Source organism: Numenius arquata, chromosome Z (genome assembly GCF_964106895.1).
Source record: "Numenius arquata chromosome Z, bNumArq3.hap1.1, whole genome shotgun sequence".
NCBI classification, from domain to species: Eukaryota; Metazoa; Chordata; class Aves; order Charadriiformes; family Scolopacidae; genus Numenius; species Numenius arquata.
The window spans coordinates 82,155,536-82,174,749 of NC_133616.1; the positions used below are offsets into that span (position 1 = coordinate 82,155,536).

The 19,214-nt window shown below is 39.3% G+C and overlaps 1 protein-coding gene across 1 annotated transcript in view; it reads left to right on the top strand.

Moving 5' to 3' along the window:
• ADGRV1 (adhesion G protein-coupled receptor V1) overlaps window positions 1-19,214 on the top strand; it is a 285,251-nt gene that overhangs the window by 175,823 nt on the left and 90,214 nt on the right. The window contains 1 exon segment of the mRNA XM_074166892.1: window positions 12,603-12,719. Coding sequence (XP_074022993.1) covers window positions 12,603-12,719 — 117 coding nt within the window.

Below are 19,214 nucleotides of genomic sequence, written 5' to 3' on the forward strand. Positions count from 1 at the left end.
CCTTTAATAACTTTTGAGAGGTCATTTAAAAAAAAAATAAACTTGAATCACTTTTTATTTTTAGAAATTTTGGTAAGCCTGGCTTTTGACTACTATCTGCAAGCTCGCTTGCTGTAGAAAAAGAGGTTAATGTGTGTTCTGCATTCTCGTTATACATGAGAAACTATGAGAGACTACTAGAGAAAACACTATACTCCCTAGTGCTCGCCAGAACCTCCAGTCACTAAATATCGAAACAGCAAATTAGGCATTACAGAGTAATTTTTCAGACAATTTTCATATATAGATGCACTATTCCAGAATAAACATCAGTTTATTTTAAATTGCTTTTGCCTGAAGACAATTAGAACAACAGTTATTTTAGGAATAAGTGACTTTCTCTGCAGTTCATTTTGACATGTTGGCAAAGCCACAGAGGACAGATTCTAGCTCGATAAGGAAGTTTCTATGTTTGAGTTTGAAAAAGCGATTCAGTCTGTACCCCCGAACAAAGTCCGTGGCAGCAGGATACAACTTCTATAAATACTTGAACCGCACTCTGGAACTTATTTCTACAATGCTGTTTGTGTACTAAAAGTTGTACTTAATACTTAATCTATGTTATTGCTTTAGGTTAGTCATAGTTCTAGGATCCTTATCTTTTTGGCATATTTAATGCATTTTTCTTTGTTTGTCTGTTTTTAGTCTAAGTTATTGCTCAGAGCACTAGTGACCCAGTTCTCCCCCCGCTTGTTTACAGATGAGGTGAGTCTGTACAGAACAGATAAACTGTGACTACGAAGACATTATTTAATGCTATTTAATTATCTCTGTCAGCTGGCATGCTCACGATGGTTTTCATTACATGCATCTGAAAAGTCCTGTCTTCAAGTGGAATCATCTTAAACCTTTACTGCTTGCTAGAGCCTATGCTATTTACTAACTCACATTGATTATTGTGGGTTCAAAAATCAATTCCATTAACACAACAAAATCCGAAAGTTTTGTGTTCTGTTTCTGTTGGAGAGGGAAACCACCTTCTTCTGCTCTGTAATTACAAAGCCTGCTGCACAGAGAAAGCAGCAGCTGAAGATACTGATATCACAACAGACTATACCGTTGTATCAGTTCAGTTCTGACACTGATCATTCTCTAGGCCATATTTTGACATTTAGAAGGAATCTGGATCAAAGATTGACATAAATATTTAAATAAGACCAGCATTTCTTTAATATCATAGGTTACAAGTAATACTAGAACTAGGGAACTTACCTGTTAGCACTTCTTGAAGAATACTTGGCTTGTGTTCAGTAAATTTCTCTTTATGTGCGAAGAGCTTCTGGCAAAACTGCTTCAGTTAAATATTCTTTCATATCACACCAGACTTCATCCCAGAATAGCTCTTCCAACTGATGGATGAAGACAGGTCCCATAGTCTTGTGAAGGTCTTGCTTTCTGTACGTTAACCTCTCTTTTTTCTCAAGACTCTAGAGAGCATGCACTCTACCAACAGAGCTGCTGGTGAAAGGCATAACCATTCACCATCAGCAGCCTTCTGCTACAGGTTACATTTTTGGTGTACCTGCTTTTTAGAGCTGCCTACGCAGCCGATGATTCTGTAAACATGACTCAGATTACGATTAACAGTTTTAACTAGGTGGTCTTTGCTTAACCCAGTCAGTGTTTTAACTGGAGAAGACAAAGAAAAGCCCCTCAAGATGATCTCCAGGTCAGAATAAGGGGACTAATCTCTAGGCAGAGGTTTGCTACTGAAGAAAAGTGAAGCCAGAAGACAGTATGTGTCTGTAATTACAGCTTGGCTACTTCTTTGTAAAGAAGATAGATAAATACTCCTCCGTCTCAGATGGCTGGCTGTATAGAGAAGTATGGGAGATCTCTGCTACTGTACTTAAAATATTAAGTCAAGGGGCACCCTGATTGCATCCTGAGCCTGGTTTACGGTGAGTCTGCCCTACCCTGTGGTGTGATTCCTGCAAGGGGGACATCTCCTGGGAGCATACAGCTGGAAAGAGAGCTGCAGATTACTCCAGCCAACATCTACACCTTGGGGAGTGATTTTTATTTTTTTTTACTTCAGGTTATTTCAAAAATATAGTAGAAAAAATAGAATAGTTACAGTTATAGGGGACCTACAATGATCATCTAGTCCAACTGCCTCATCACTTCAGAGCTGACTAATAGATAAAGGATATTTTTAGGGGCATTGTCCAAATGCCTCTTAAACACCGAGAGGCTTGGGGCATCGACCACGGGGCATGGGGCATTGACCATTTCTAATTATTTACATAAAGCATCAGGAGTAAACAGGTGTGTTTCCCTTACAGTAATTTCACTTACTCAACATCACATATCGCTGACCCTGGATGCAGTCCTAAGTTCAGTTTAGAGGTAACAAATGGTCATGCTGTCAAATCTGTGTACAATTATTGAAGGAAACTTACCCCCGAACTTTAAGAAAAACTATGTCCAGAGATGGAGGAAGTGAAAATTCACTTTATTAAGAGTTTTAGTCGATCTAACCACTAAATGTATGTAGATCCCACTTGAGAAGCTTCTAGAGCCAATTAATCTGTCATGGCAGATCTGAGCTTCTAGATGGGAAACAATGCAAGGCAGATCCTACCATAGAAAGTCAACATCCATCAGAAGACCTTCTTTTGGACCTACCAAATCAGCATATTCAGCCTGTCCTGAGCTGTGTCTGGGTACTTGAAACTGGAAAAGACTCTGGATATATTTTTGACGGGTTTGAAAAGAGGCTTTTTCAGTCTCTGTTTGCATCATTATGATGAAAGGGTTGTGTTGCTGAGGATCTTGCAGCAGGACTCAAGAGGTCTGGCTTGTGTTCTGTAATGAGTGACAAAGCAACGTGCATCTTTGTCCCAGATCTAAAAGGAGGTGATAATAGGGACTGCCTTTATAGGGTACTGTGCCAGAGACGCTGTTGTGACTCTGTATATAAAAATAAATGGTTTGGGACCCACTAAAAGCCTGCAAAAAAAGGGTTCCTGAGCCTAAAAATGGGAAGTGAAGAGGGCAGGGACTGAACCCAGGATGAAACCAACTGGTGTCCTGCTCAGCTGGGGGAAGGGAACCAGTAACATATGGTTGCTGATGCCTAATCGCTGCTTAACGTGGTTGCCAGTTCTGCTGCTGCTTAATAAAGTGTAAACATCTTTACACAGAAGCGCCGTGGGTCACTCTGTTGTAAATATACCATCGGCATTTCAAGCGGTTTTATTTTAGTCAGCTGTGTGGCTTTTCTTAAAGTGCCAGTTTACAGTGATATATAGTCAACATACTTTAGGCGAATAACTCATAAACACAAAAATCTCTCTAAGATACACAATGCATGCAAGTTATACAGTAACACTTCAGAGCTGCTGTTCATAAAGCACTTATTTTTTAATATATATGTTCACTGATTTAACTGAAGCCAGAAATAAAGCTAAACCCACATGTATTGTTTCTTTCTGGTGTCACTTATAAAGCACCACTCTCTGAATTACAGTAATTTCTGCAACAATTCAGTGACCACTGAAGTCATTTAGCATTTGTGTAAATTCACAAAGGAAAACTTTAACTGCTCATTTTAGCATCATTAATGCAGAATAAATATGAAATGAAAAGTTAGTTATCAAACTTCTCTTTTGACCCAGTTAAACACTGTGTTTTTAATCCTCTAAATTATATAACCTTTTTTTTTCTGTGCTGTGAAACGTGCTGTGTGTTGTATTGTTACTTTTTCCAGGAAGAGTGACTTAGAATTTTTGCTAGTGTCCATAAATCTCTGCAACTTTTTTTTATACATCCTTTGTTGGTATTTTTGTCCTGGCATTTAATATCAGAACACAAAACACAAGAAAAACACTTGGCTTACATCAGTGCTGTCCTGACCTACTGAGCTGCAACAAAAAGTATGATTCATGTGCACTATTATTAAGCAGCATCCCTGTGTTCAAGGAGGGAACCCCTTTTTTACCCATATAAAGTAAATTCAAAGCAGAAGAGAGCAATTTGGTGAGGACACAGGAGTTTTAATGTGTTTATTTTCCTACATTATTGTTCATTGCAATTAAGTCCAACAAAAGAAACAGCACTCTAAATTATGCCTTTGATACTATTCCTCTGTTGAAATTGGTTTGGTATAATGACAGATAGAATGTGTTTGGGCTCTTTGTTTTGTTTTCTTTTTTATTAGAAATGCACGTAAACAAGCTTTATAGGAAAGGCAACCTTTTCCTACATGGAACAAATATATAATCGTTGAATTAGTAAAAGAAAAAAAATAAAATTGATAAAAGAGAAGTTTATTTAATTTGAAAAGAAGTTAAATGACAACTGTTAGGATCCGTTGCTGTAAGGCATTAAGACATATCTGTCCAGAAGAAGACAACACCTAAAGCTTCTTGAGTTTGTACAGTGAAAGAGGAATTTACAGAAATTACAGAAATCTCTCCTGAGCCGATGTGGCAGGCCCCAGCTCTGTGTGCTCCTCCAGAGCCAAATGTGTGCTCTTCTGCTGCTCGGTGCTTTTGTATCTGTTTGGGTTGGCCTTCCCCACAGCTTTTTCTCTACTGCACAGCAAGGTGTGCTCCACCTTTTTGCTCCACCCGGCAAGACATGCTGCCTTTTCAGCTCTTCTTACTGTCCAAAGAAAAGGTTATTACTCTCAGGCTTGTTTTCCCCACATAAAAATATTTTTGCAGTTCTTAAAATTATAAATCAAGTTTAAGATCATTAAGTTCCAAGTCCCTGCCATGGGCAGGGACACCTCCCACTAAATCAGGTTGCTCAAAGCCCCATCCAGCCTTTGATGGCATTGTGTAGCTAATATAATTATAAAAATTAATAAAAATTGTAAAATTAATTTTTCAGTACTTAATGCATTTTCAGGCTGAAAATTGGGGACAGAATCTTTAGGCAGACTGGTTCAAGTTGAGGAGTACCTGGTAAATTGATTACTGTTGGATTTCTACAGAAAAACATTCCTGTCCTCCTCGTTGGGTGTTGCATATTCTCTGAGTAGGAATAGATTATGTGATGTGGTTTGCCACAAAATGTAAAGGAAAAAAATCTCCTTTAATTAAAAATAGAAAAGGAATATTATTTCATCAAAGTATTCCAAATTAATCGGTTTCACTGCAGTTCTGTGGAATGGTTCTGAAGGGATGCCACAATGTTAACCATTTTAATGCAGTATTTTCCAAACAGGTTCAAAACCACTAGTGGAAGACAAGATGCAATCTTAAATCCAGAATTTTGGATGTCTGTTAGGAATCATTGGCCGTTATCAGTCTTAAAACGTTAAACACAGGGAAAAAATGCTACCTGTTCAGTAGAGTTCATGAAAAATGTGTGCTGCCCAGTTTATCGTTGGTGCCACTGCAAATGTGTGTAGTTCCTTGTGTGTTGGGTCTGGGCTCTCAAAGAATGGAGACTCCATCACCTCTCTGGGCAACCTGCACCAGTGCTCAGTCACCCTCACAGTGAAAAAGCATTTCCTGATGTTCAGGTGAAGCCTCCTGTGTTTCAGTGTATGCCTGTTGTCTCTGGGCCTGTCACTGGGCACCACTGAAACCGCTGCCTGGCTCAATCCTCTTTGCACACTCCCTTTAGGTATTTATATACATAAATAAGATCCCCACACCCCCCACACCCTCCTTCTCTTCTCCAGGCTGAACAGTCCCAACTGTCTCAGCCTTTCCTCATAGGAGAGATGATCTGTCCCTTAATCATCTTCATGGTCCTTTGCTGGACTCTCTCCAGTAGACCGACATTTCTCTTTTACTGGGGAGCCCAGAACTGGACACAGGACTCGAGGTGTAGCCTCATGAGTGCTGAGCAGAGGGGAAAGATCATCTCTCTCAACCTGCTGGCACCATTGCTCCTAATGCAGCCCACGATGCCATTAGCCAAGGGCACATTGCTGGTTCATGTTCAACTTGGTGTCCATCAGGGCACCCAGGGCCTTTTCTGCCAAGCTGCTGTCCAGCTGGGTAGCCACAAAAATGTATTGGTACATGGGGTCATTCCAAATTCCAAGGACTTTGCACTTCCCCTTTTGAACTTCGTGAGCTTCCTGTCAGCCATTTTCTCCAGCCTGTGTAGGTCCTTCTGGATGGCAGCACAAACCTCTGCTGTATCAGCCACTTCTCCCATTTGATTTGTCATATACAAATGTCCTGAGGATACACTCTGCCTCATCATCCATGTCATTAGTGAAGATGTTAAGCAGGACCGGACCCAGTATTGACCCTTGTGGTAACACCACTAATCACTGGCCTCCAACTAGAGTTTGCACTACTTATCATCGCCTCTGGACCTCGCCGTTCAGCCAGTTTTCAACTTACCTCACTGTCTGCTTATCCAACTCATAAATCAACAGCTTGTCTATGAGGACTTAGGGGAGACAGTGTCAAAGGACTTACTAAAGTCCAGGCAGACAGTATCCACTGCTCTACCCTCATCTACCAAGTCAGTCACTTCATCACAGTAGTTTATCAAGTTGGTCAAGCATGACTTCCCCTCGGTGAAGCCACACTGACTTCACCTGATGACTTTCTCACCCTTGATGTGCCTGGAAATGGTTTCCAGGATGAGCTACACCATCACCTTTCCATGGATGGAGGTGAGGCTGGCCAACCCGTAGTTGCCTGGGTCCTCCTTCTTGCCCTTCTTGAAGATGCAGGTGACATTTGCTTTCCTTCAATATTTGGGCTCTTCTCCTAGTCACCATGGTCAAATATTACCAAGAGTGGCCTCACAATGACATCTGCCAGCCTCCTCAGCACTTGTGGGTGCATCCCATCAGGCCCCGTGATCCAGTTTGCTGAAGTATTCTCAGACCTGATCCTCTTCCACCAAGGGTGCATCTTTCTTCCTCCACCTTACTCCCTCGTTTCTGAGACCTGGGATTCCTGAAGGCTAATCTTGCTAGGAAAGACTGAGGTAAAGAAGACATTCAGTACTTCCACCTTTTGGTTCAAAGTAGAGATAATATTCTTTTTCACGTGTCACATGCTGTATCCTCATTTTAAATTCCATCATATGGTAGCATTCCAGCACTTACCATGGCAAGTTGTAATTATAATCATAGAATCATAGAATGGTTACAGTTTACCTGACTGGTAAGTTGCTTCAGTCTTCAGGTCTTTCCTTTTTCTATTTTATACAATATTCAAAAGGTAAGTTTCATCAGACTCATTGCTTTCTCTGTAAATTTATCTGTAAATTAACAAGGACTAATTGTTAATTCTGCTAATTCTGAACTTAGATTTTAATGAAGTCTTTTATTGTTGCAAAGTTGATTGATGATTGATGTCCTCACATCATCAATGAATACGCCATGTATGTTTGATTTGGTTGACAATACTGGAATCTTCTTGTGTGGAATCTTTGTCAATTTTTTTTTTTTACGTTATACAAATGAAGAGAAAATAATGTAAAATTTCTGGTAAACACTTGCAATGAGGCAGGAAAAGTAAATATACTAAATGTGACTCCAAAGAAACAAAATGAAAATCTTCACATTTTCAGAGAAGGTAGTGATGTTAAGGATCACCATCGGGATAAAGGCAAGGTGCTGCATAGAGTTAGTAGCACTGCGGTTATGGCTATTGAGGTAGAAGGAGAACCCAAAGGATAGGTACATTCATAGGTTGGATCAAAAAGGTCCCCATTCCCAACTTTGAAAATGCTGGCGTGATATTTTGCAGGTCTTGCAGGAAGTGCTTTTAACAAATCCTTCACTTCAGGGGGCCCCCATGTGACTGGGAAATTATATATTAAAAGTGATATATAGTAAAAAAAATAATCTTGGCAACAGAAGGCCCATTAATTCAGTCTCAAAAGCATGTAAGAGTTCAGAAAAAAATTCTATCAAAAGACATAGCGATAAATGAAGCGGAGAATAAGACTCCCGTGTGTTTATACTTAGATCGCGCCAGACTTGTCTGATAGTTCTTTGATGAGGTAAATGCAGTAAAATGCATGATATGTTGCATAATTAGTAAAAAAAAAAATAATAATGGAGGAGGATTAGTCCAAGAACTCAGATGTGGGAAGAGACAGACTAATGGGAGAAGAGAGCTAATGAGAGAGTGGCGCACGAAGAGAGGTATTTAATTGATCTTCAAGGACTAGTTTGTGGGACAGAAAATAACGTGTCCGGGTAAAATGCACTGATGGCAGAAAGCAGAGAAGCACTGACACTACGAGGCAGTAGTGGGGAAGCATACAGAAAGATGTGAGTAGCTTTGAAGACCGAAGTGTGAAATACAGGGATATTTCCTAGAACAAGGTGAAAAAGTCATACCTTGCAGGCCAACAGCAAAACTTTAACTCTGTGGCAAGAGGTAGTCAGCTGGAAACAAGAAGAAAAACTGCGCGTTCCAGATGACCACCAAGGTATTACTTTTATCAGAAGAAGTATTTGCATGGTAAATTGGGAGATAAGAAAACTGTTGGATGAGAATCTTGTGAGACCTCAGCAGCTCTTCTCCATCCAAGCCTGAGTACATGTTTTTGCCAAGGAGAGACTCAAAGTGGCACCAGTGTAGAGAAGGATGATGGAAGTGGTATGAAAGTTGCAAAGGGTTTTGCAGAAGGTCAAGTTTTCACACGTCTGAGTATACATTACACATCACAGTACACAGGATTACTTGGAGAAACAATCCAGATGCTCTGTTCATGGAGCGAAAGCACTTTTGCTGTCCCATCCCCGCTCAGGCATCTCCACAGAGTGCTGCGCTCTGCTGTGATCGGCTTATTTAACCTGGAAAAAATGAGGTCTCAGGGAGAATACTGCTGCTTTCCGTGGATTCATGATAGCGCAAACCCCAAGCAGGAGGAAATCCTGTTTAACCTGAGAGGCTTCCAACAGAAGAACAAATAGATATAAACTGACCATGAATAAGTGCAGGCTGGAAACTTTTAACCAGCAGTGATGTTCTGGGACAGCTTCTTGCTTGGAAAAAGCATATCAAAACCACTCTTCTTCATACCGGAATGCAGAGTTTTGTAAATCATCTGGTTTTATTCTTTTATAGTTCGGTGTTGATGAGTTGTTGAAGTGCTGGAGCGTGTCCAGAGGAGAGCCACCAAGCTGGTGAGGGGTCTAGAGAACAAGTCATACAAGGAGCGGCTGAGGGAACTGGGCATGTTTAGTTTGGAGAAGAGAAGGCTGAGGCGTAACCTCAGGGAGAGGTCTCCTAGGGAGATACCTAGGGAGACCTTGACAACTACCTGAAAGGAGGTTGTAGAGAGGTGGGTGTTGGCCTCTTCTCCCAAGGGAATAATGACAGGACCAGAGGAAATGGTGGAAAGTTGGGGCAGGGGAGGTTTAGATTAGATATTAGGAAGAATTACTTTACTGAGAGAGTGGTCAGGCACTGGAACAGCCTGCCCAGGGAGGTGGTGGAGTCGCCATCCCTGGAGGTATTTAAGAAACGTGTAGACATGGCACTTCAGGGCATGCTCTAGTGCCCAAGATCGTAGGGGTTTTTTGTGTGTGTATGGTTGGACTCGGTGATCTCAGAGTTCCTTTCCAACCATGATGATTCTGTGATTCTGTGATTCTGAGTTAGCTTGAATATCCAGGTGCTGATTTCCTTCAAGTAATGGTCAGGTAATTGTCTTAGAGTTACAAAGGAATTGCAGTTAATTAATCAGATATCCTTTGTGTCATTAACTGAGTAAATGACTGACAGATGGGATCCTGACAAAGATCTTTTTGCTCTTTAACAGAAGTGCATTAATTTGTCATTTTTTATTTTTAAACTTTTTTTTTTATCTTGTCAGGAGGAACCTTGTGAGTGATGCACTATCACTGTCATTTTGAATGTGGCACAGATCTATCGCACACAAATTAACAAAATTAGTAGCCTGCTACTTGAGTGACTAAAGTCACTTGTTATCCCTTAGTTAAATCATTTTGGTTCAAGACTGACCACCTTTATAAGTTCCATGAAGCAGCATCATGTTGTCATTTCCGTATAAAACCAAATGGCAGGTTACAAAGATCATTTGAAAAGAGGTATCTAAAATCATACGATCTCTGTAAAAAGGGCTCTGAACAACTGGTCCCAAAAGGGACACATCCAGTACATATTTTTTAATGTTCCAGGAGGGAACAACTTATTCCAATACATTGTACCTATTTTGCTTATTAAAGTAATAGGTTCATAATTACAAAAGATTGCCCGCTGCAGTTAAAAACTAAGCAAAGTACAGAAGACATGATGCAGTTAGGTCTAAAGAACAATTTGTTTGGAAGGTGGGGTTTTTGTATGTTTCCCTGATGGCCTCAGTGTTATGGGGAAAAGGTCTATTCAGTGTCCTGCACTCCATGTGTTTCTACTAAATTTCAGTGCATTGCTTTAAGCTGTAAGTGCCGAGGTAGCCAGCATTTGTCAGAACAGTGTAGATAAACAAAGGATTTTCTCCCAACGTTTCAAAACATGGTCTGCCATTTGATTTTTGTGTTGTCGTCCAATTCTCACTTGTGTCTTTCTGCCCAAGATGCAAGATAACAATTATATGAAAATAACGTGTAAGTGTTGCTCTGCCTCTTGCCTTTTTAGCCTTTTTTTTTGTGTAAAACACTGCAATGCCATTAATTATAATAAATTCTGAGCTAAGTGGTTACTTCAGCCGTGTTGCTGTTTTATTTCTTCAACAAGAGCCAGTATCCATGAAGTTATGCATTTTTAGCAAAACATTTGGACTCTTTGCATTGTGCTGGTTGGAAAACCGTTGACATAGCAATATACTTCTCGTTTTTATTATTGAAAGTACATTTAAAAAACAATTCTTCTTGAAACACAGGAAAAGGCTAGAAATGATAGTTTCTTTGATTACAGATGCAAATTGCTTTCAAGACAACATTCAGTCCAGAAAATGCTAAAAACGTGTTTGCAGGACTCCCATCAGTCTGCTTTTGTGTTTTCAAGCCTTCTTTGTCTCCCTCTCTAGCCTAACCGTCTGTCTTTGGCATAAACACCAGCCTTCAAAGAACAAAAGGTGGTAAAGGCTCTCCACCCAGATGAGTGTTGCGTTTGCTCAGGTTTTAGGAAAAAGCACCTCTGGTTCTGTTTGAGCCGGCTGGTGCTATGGAGTTGTTTACACAAACATTTCTTGTGCTTAGCCCTAGTGGAAGGCAGCTATTGCACACGTTTTTCAATTGTGTTTAACCTGCTCCAGACAATGGCGTTTGTTTTAGCAGCGTCAACATTTGGCAAATAGCAGTCTATATTAAGCTGTGCGTTAACCTCTTAACGCCTGAATGGTTATGTGGCCGTGGTTGGACTCCAGTTCCCAGCAGAAGGCTAATGAACCCCGCATAAAATACTAAAAGTGCATTTTTTTTCCTTTATGTAATGAAATGCATCTCATACTAGCTTTCAGTTCAGTTGCTGCCCCGTTGCTTGTTCTTATTCTTCCATTTCATGGTGTGATAATGGTGTCTATCTGGCAATATACATATAAGGATATTTTTATAGTAAAAAGACTGCGCACAAGTTGCCCGATACTAATGTTATACATATTTTTGTTGTAAATACAATGTTCAGGTTTATGCCAAATTACTTGGTATACTTTAACTTCCTTCTCCACCCCATCTCCTGATACACATAACATCACTCTACACAGGCCATGAATTGATATTACTAACAAGTCAACGGGCTGTTGGTCAAAATAGTAGTATTCCTTGTAAAAGAAAGGAGAGATCATCAGCTAGAGCATGTGTTCAGAAGGTAAATTGAGCCTTTCTTTATGTGAACACTTTAATTCTTTAATGAAGTCTGCTTGTAGAACTATTTCCCCTGTAAAAGAATCCAGAGAGACAGAGGTCAAAAATTCAGAGTTGTGTTTTCATGTTAAATGCTATGTTGAAATTGGTTAGCAACATTCCTCGCAGTCAGAGTTGGAATACCTTTGTTCCTTAGACAATGCAGTGGCTACTTATGCGGCCCATGTATAGTCCTTTGACGTTTGGTGTGTTGGTGGAAAAAAAATGTATTTGCCTTGTGAGTGTGAAATCCTGCTCTGTTCTTAGGCAACAGAAGAAATGCTTACTCCCTTTTGCCCGATGTTACTATCGTATGTGATGGGGTATGATATTGCTACACGTCTGACAGTCTGAACGCAGTAAATGCCTCTTGACTTTGTTTGTTCTCTTGGTAAAATTCCTGGCCTTGCTGAAATCAGAGTCTTTTGATTTCACGGAGGAAAATCTCCACCCTCAAGTTACAAAACAGGTGTCTAGTGTGGCATGGCAATTAGTCTGGGGAGCAATATTAAACAATATTAAGTCTCTCTATATGCTTTTCAGATGTTGATGCAATGGATACTAAGTTGTCTGCAAAAAGTTTAAAGCTAGTTTTTTGGCTCATGGTGTTACAGGGTCACTTCTTTTGGGTGAATATTAAATGTCCAAGGTATGTCTCCCGAGTCTCTGGAACAGTAACTGAGTGTATATCTTACTTCCAAATGGAAGATATATATTTTTAATCATTATTATTATTAAATTAATTGTTTTCTCATTAATATTATTATTAAATTAATTCCAATATGCATGTATTCATTTTTTTTTTTCCCTGCAGATTTCATTTCTGGCCTCTGCTTACATGAGCCAACATCTCTCAGAGGAGAGCTGCTCTGCCCTTGCATCTGTTACCCATTACCTTTACCTCTGCCAGTTCAGCTGGATGCTTATTCAGGTTGGTCTCTTCGTCTTTTTCACCCCTTCCCTAAAACCTCTGTAAAAGCAACTGGTACTTAGACTGTGTTTCTATTATATCGTAGTATATCTATTTCTGCAATTCAGTGCTAGTGGAGAGGCAAAACTTTAGATGGTCTTTATTAAACCTAGAGTGTCACCTCTCCAAGGGTAAATATTTGAATGCTATGAAGACTTTTTCCACCAATATGCTTTACAACTGTGTAAGAATTTCCACATCTCACTTCATCCTGTAGAAGTTACTGTCTCAAAACGCTGAAGTACTTTTATTAGAGTTAATAGCTTTTCTGAGTATCTCTTATTTGGTCTTTTGAAATAGTTTCTTACAGGTGAAATGTAAATGTAAACCAGTAGCATTTCAGCCATTAGACTTCTGTAGTTGACAAACAAACCTTCATAAGTATGCATTAAAATAAAGATTATGTACATTCATAAATATTGCCGGAATTTTCAAAGAATTATAGAATCAGAGAGTCATTTAAGTTTGGAAAGACCTTTAAGATCAAGTCCAACTGTTAACCTACCACTGCCAAGTCTGTCACTAACCCATGTCCCTCAGCACCATATCTACCCGTCTTTTAAATATCCCCAGGGATGGTGACTCCGCCACTTCCCTGGGCAGCCCATTCCAATGCTTGAAAACCCTTTTGGTGAAGAAATTCTTCCTAATATCCAATCTAGACCTCCCCGGCACAACCTGAGGCCGTTTCCTCTTGTCCCATTGCCTGTTCCTTGGGAGAAGAGACCGACCCCCACCTATCTACCCACTCCTTTCAGGGAGTTGTAGAGAGCGAGAAGGTCTCCCCTCAGCCTCCTTTTCTCCAGGCTGAACACCCCCAACTCCCTCAGCCACTCCTCCAAAGGCTTGTGCTCCAGACCCCTCACCAGCTCCGTTGCTCTTTTGATGTGTTACCGAACAGCAAATGGTGTAAAAAACAATTGAACTAATGTGGGAGACCATGAACAATCAAATTTGTTAAGGAAAATTACTAGTTGTAAGTTAGTCAAAATAACAAGCTGTGACATTGTTTGGAAAATACATTATCGTCCCCTCGTCTAGAAATGTATATTTAGCACTAATGTGTGAATTATGCCATTTCTTTGTCTGATATTTTAACAGGATTTGTCCATAGCACATTTATTGTAGCAAACAGCTTTATATATGCAGCTCCATGCATTGCCATACAAATCCTTCAATATGCACAGTGTTAGACCAAACCAAGAATTGCAAATTAGGCTATATCTAAATACAGCTTTCTCTCCCAGAGATATTAATGTGGTATCTGGCATTTTCAATCTGGAATTATGTCGGGCTTACTTTGACTGAGAACCCCAGCTCCGCTGTGCTTGTTGGTTTTAGCAACGTACAAGTAGATGGCCTGTCGTAAAAACGGAGCAGAGACTAAACTGCTCTGTCTATAATGATACTAATACTCTTTTTATTCTTGTGGTTTTTTTTTTTCCTGAATTTATACAGTTAGCCAGATTAGATGGTCTCTCCAGTGGATGTTACTTTTTACTGCCACAATACAGAAATTTTGCTGCTGTACTTCTTCACCTATCTTGGCTTATGACTTTCTCTTAGGTTAGCCAACCTAAATTATTTTGGGAGCTGAAAATTACATCCTTCTTCACAGCTGCTCATTCACTTCATTCCTAAATTACTTCAGATCTCTTGAACATTTAACATTTTGGACAAACAAAGTAATGCTTTTAAGTTGCTGTTTTACTGGGATATCTCATGTTTTGTCTGCTCGGTGTTTGATAGTGTTTCGCCTTCCCATCCCACGCACGTTACATTGCATTAAGTTGCAAAAGGATTCCCACTTTGAGTGCTTGCTCTTCCAAGGATTAATCATTTATAATGACAAAATATTGTATGACTATTAACAGCTGGTCATTTTTATGGCTTGTTATTTTGATGGAGTAGACTTTGGCCAGGTCACAGGTCCCATTGCGTTTAGTGGAGCCTCAGGTTTGTGGTACTCTTGAAGACTCTTCATGCAAATCTGAGAGGACAGAGGTGCTTAAGAGGGAATCCTTTATAGCCTGCTGAGCGATGAGCTGACATGAGAGTAAAACTCAGAGTGAAGAGAGTTGCCCCTTTTTAGAGGTGCAGGTCTTCAGCTGTGAATAATTCCTGGACTTTGCAAGACCCAAAAGGAAAGAAATAATCTGGAACATAGATCAACCCAGCCTTCATTTACAATTTACTCCTCTTGATTGAGAATAGGTCCCAAATTTATATTTCTCATTGCAAAGTGAGGCAGCAATGCCAGGGCACTAAAGGAGTCCTGTGCTTGGACTGCTCCCCACAACAATATTAGCAAAGCTTGTGGATCCAAGGGAAAAACTGACTGGTTTGTGAAGTTGAGACGATACTGCTGCCTAAATGGCAGATTTAAATGCCTGGGAAATGAATGTTCAGATTTCTCAGCATGGTATACTTAATGCACATGACTTGATTTGGAAGGCAGAATTAATAATGTATTTATACTTAAATACTTCTGTCTGGGAAGCAGCAAAACCAGGTTTTGTGCCACTCATGCAGTCACTGCCCTCTGTGAGGCTGTGTAGCGTAGCGCATATGCTTGATCACTAACTCATTTTACAAAAATCTGCTAGTGTCAGGCCTGATCACTGCATACCAAAGAGGGTGAATGTGATAATCAAGCGCAAGCAGCATGCAGATATGTGTAAATACGGGGAACTGGAACATCCAGAAAATCCAGACCATTGTAGGAGATTAAAAGGTGATGGGGCAACATTTCCAAGCAACAAAAGTCTATAGGAAAACCCAGATTTAACAGTTTGGTTGGACCTATAGAGATTTTGTGCTAATCTTTCCATCTTCTGCATATAGTACTTACACTTAGCATTTTATCATATTTTAATAGTGGTTAAAACAACAAAATCTATAGCTTGAGGTTCGAATTCATTTTCCATTTTTAGGTCCTTGTAGTTGTAGTCTTACATTCAATATCAGTGTTTGTACTACACACTTAGCCACTACCCACATACTGACCGGAGAGCTGGAACGGAGATAACCTCAGAGATCATCTGGTCCATTTGCAGAGCCAGAACAAAGGCCATGTCAAACCATCCTCACTTATCTGATTGTTCCTGTCCCTTTCTATTGCATTGTCTTGTTTCGAGGCTTTTGTAGGGAGATTTTTCTAAAGTTGCATAATGTCATCATTACCCAGTTTTTTTTAAAGATGAGGCTTTCTTGACTGCAGAAGGAAAGGAGTAAGCAATGTGCAAATGGCTCTCTGTGCCCACAGAGTGAGTTTAACCTGAAATATTTGCCTTATACTTACGTCTGACATTCAAAAGTCTCATCCTGATAAATGTCCCTTCAAACAAACGTATGTTGCTACAGCTTAAGCCTGTATTTTCCAATGCAGTCTGCATTTTTATCTCAGGAGCACACAATGAGGAGGCCTTTCTGTACTGTATATGTTCTTCCCATAACAAATCTGTAGTATGAAAACCACTTATCAGGAAAAATAATTTTCTTCTTTTAGCATTTTCTAATTAGTTACCAAAAAAAAGTTAAAAGCTGTCTTTTAAGGAAAAAAATAAATTGTGTAGTTTTCAATTGCCAATTCTGACATGGAGTAAAATTACAGGGAAAGGCAGATTTTCTGTACTTTTTTGAGCCTTGTTACGGTTGAGTAAATCAACAGCAAAAGTGGCAGCTCAATAAGCAAAGCAGAGTGAATGTCATGAGCTTGCTGTCACTCATACCTGAATCATCCTCCTTTGTGGATTTAATGGCACCTTAAGTTTTCTATAAATTTAATGCAGACTTGTAAGACAAGTACTTACCTTACAATAAGCTTAATGCTTATTTGTGAGGATGATTTGTGGACTTCTTAACAGCTTCAAAAAAAGGATTCTATGAAAGGATGTAGCCATTCCAAACATGAAATCTGTGACCATTCCTAAAAAGAAGGAAGAAGGGAAAACAGAAGTTTTCCCACTGCACTGGAAAAACTTTAAAGTATTTTGCAGCTAATATTTACCAGGTATCCACAGATTATCACTAAAGATAAATGAATGAATAAATAAAGAAATAAAGAGAAGCACTGCAGGTTTGGGAAGGTAATTTCAATTAATTGCCTCACTCTAAAAGAAAAAAGCTTCACTGGAGTTCTCATTGTCTCATTAGAGTGTTATTTGAATTCGTAATTGTTTTGCATTCTACATCAGAACAATCACAACTTGTACATTTGTTCTTCCACCTGAGCAGCTGGGAAATGGACTGTATGTTTTATTCCTCTGTAGAACTGGTTATTGTTGCAGTATGGCAACAGGAAAGGATTTGCTAAAATTAGTTGGGCTCTTTGTATTAAATTGATTAAATTTTGGAACATCAAAGAGGGTTGAAGAAAAGAACTTGTAATTATCAAGACAGAAATGTCACTGTGCAGGAAATGGTGAACTATCCAAACCCCTTTACATCTTTGCAGCAGCACTGGAGTTAAAGTGTTCTTCTGTGACAAATGAGGTGAGATAGGTAAATATGGCTAAACAAACACAGGGCAAGGACATGAGGTACGATTTCTTAGAAAGCAATCTCAGTTGGATGACTGAGAACAATATTCGCCAGATTGTCAGAATTAGTAGAGCCAACAATCCCGGAGCATAATGGCATCAATCAGTTCAAGGATTTTGCTGTCTGGAAATGCTGGCAGTGAAGCACAGCCCAGTCAGGACTACAAGGGCATGTAATTTGAAGAATGTTTATTGGCATAAGGCAGCAAATAGAATTTTGAATGGGTTCTCGATGCCATGCAAAAGCTAAGAGAGAAAAGGACAGCCAGTAAGTAGGGAAAGTCTTCTCACAAACTATGGAGTTTTTTTTCCAAATACTATTTTAATCTCTTTAATGCTTTCTTCCTGTGAATGTCGAACAATTCATAGCTTTTCTGTGTTCTTTCAAGTTACACGGGACAATTACAATTATATGGTAGGGTTTTCCTGCATTCTTTTAAGGAAGGCAAACTCTGCTTTTGTTCACATAGCACCAATCACCAAATGAAAATAATAAATGCCATAATAATTACTATATAATTAATATAATTACATACACTGGACATACTTATAAAATATCATTTTCTAGGGGAGCATTTAAAGTGCTTAGTAAACTAATAATTTTTTTGGAAAACAAGTTGTTGGCATATACAATGTGCTTTATGATTCATGAAAGAAAGTATTGTGTATTCATGCTGTATAAATCACAGAAAAAAGCTGTAATGATAATTAACTGATGAGACTTACGTAAGGAATCTCCACAAACCACTAATTACGTACTTGTTTGTGAGAATTCAGTCTGCCTGAAGAAACTGGTAGACAAACCCTTGGCTGAGGGGAATCTGCAAAATTTCACAAACACAAATAATCACTTTGCAATTGTCTTGTCATTGTATATGGGTTTTACCTGTCCTAACAATAGACAGCTGCAAATTAGGCATATAAATCAACATTCTTATATGAAATATAAATGTTGTGTAAATATAACGTCTGTGTAGACAATGGAGAGATGAGTATGACTGGATAAGGATGAATGGGTGCCTGAAGACACCTGTCCTCTCTCCATTGACTGTCGAGATAGGCTCAAGGCACAAGCTTGAATTTTTATGCCCTCTAGACAAAGACAAAAATAACCCTTCGTTCACATAAAAGCCAAAAATACTTATATAAGACACAGAGCTATAGCTGTTATAATACATTCAAAGTAGAGGATGTGAAGAAATATTTTGCAAGATGTATTCTTATTATGGGTAGTTCAGGTGTTTATGAGAAAGTAGTAATGTGTGTAGATGTGAATAACAAAATGCTTAGCACGTTGGAAAACATTTCGACTATTAACCTCTTAAACAAAATGCAAGGATCCAAGCAAAACTTTAAGTATTTTTTTTTTTACTTGAAGGGTTTCCTTGCTCATACTACCAGTTATTTCAAGAGATTTCAACTATTCCACTTCCTCATTTTGATTCATATATGCTTTTAAGTTCTTAGTTACACTGTTTGATGATGAGTTGATCATCATTGTTGCAGAGGTGCATGTGAATTTACATTCACTTATTTGCATTTTTTTTTTCTCAAACACTTATGCAAATACTACACAGAATGACAGAACCATTGAAGTTGCAGGTGCGTCTTGAGACTGACTGGTCCAACACCCTGGCTCAAGCAGGGCCAACTAAGGCAGGTTGCCCACGACCATGTTCAGTTATGATTTGATTATCTCTAAGGATGGAGACTCCAAAACCTCTCTGGACAGCTTGGCTACTACAGAAAAAAAAAAAAAAGCTTTTTCTTGTGTTCAGGTGGAATTTCACGTATATTAATTTGTGCCTCTGGTCCTGCCACTGGGCACCACTGAGGAGGGTCTGGCTCCTTTTCGTCACTCCCTCCCATCAGGTATTTATACACGTGGATAAGATACCCCTGAGCCTCCTCTTCT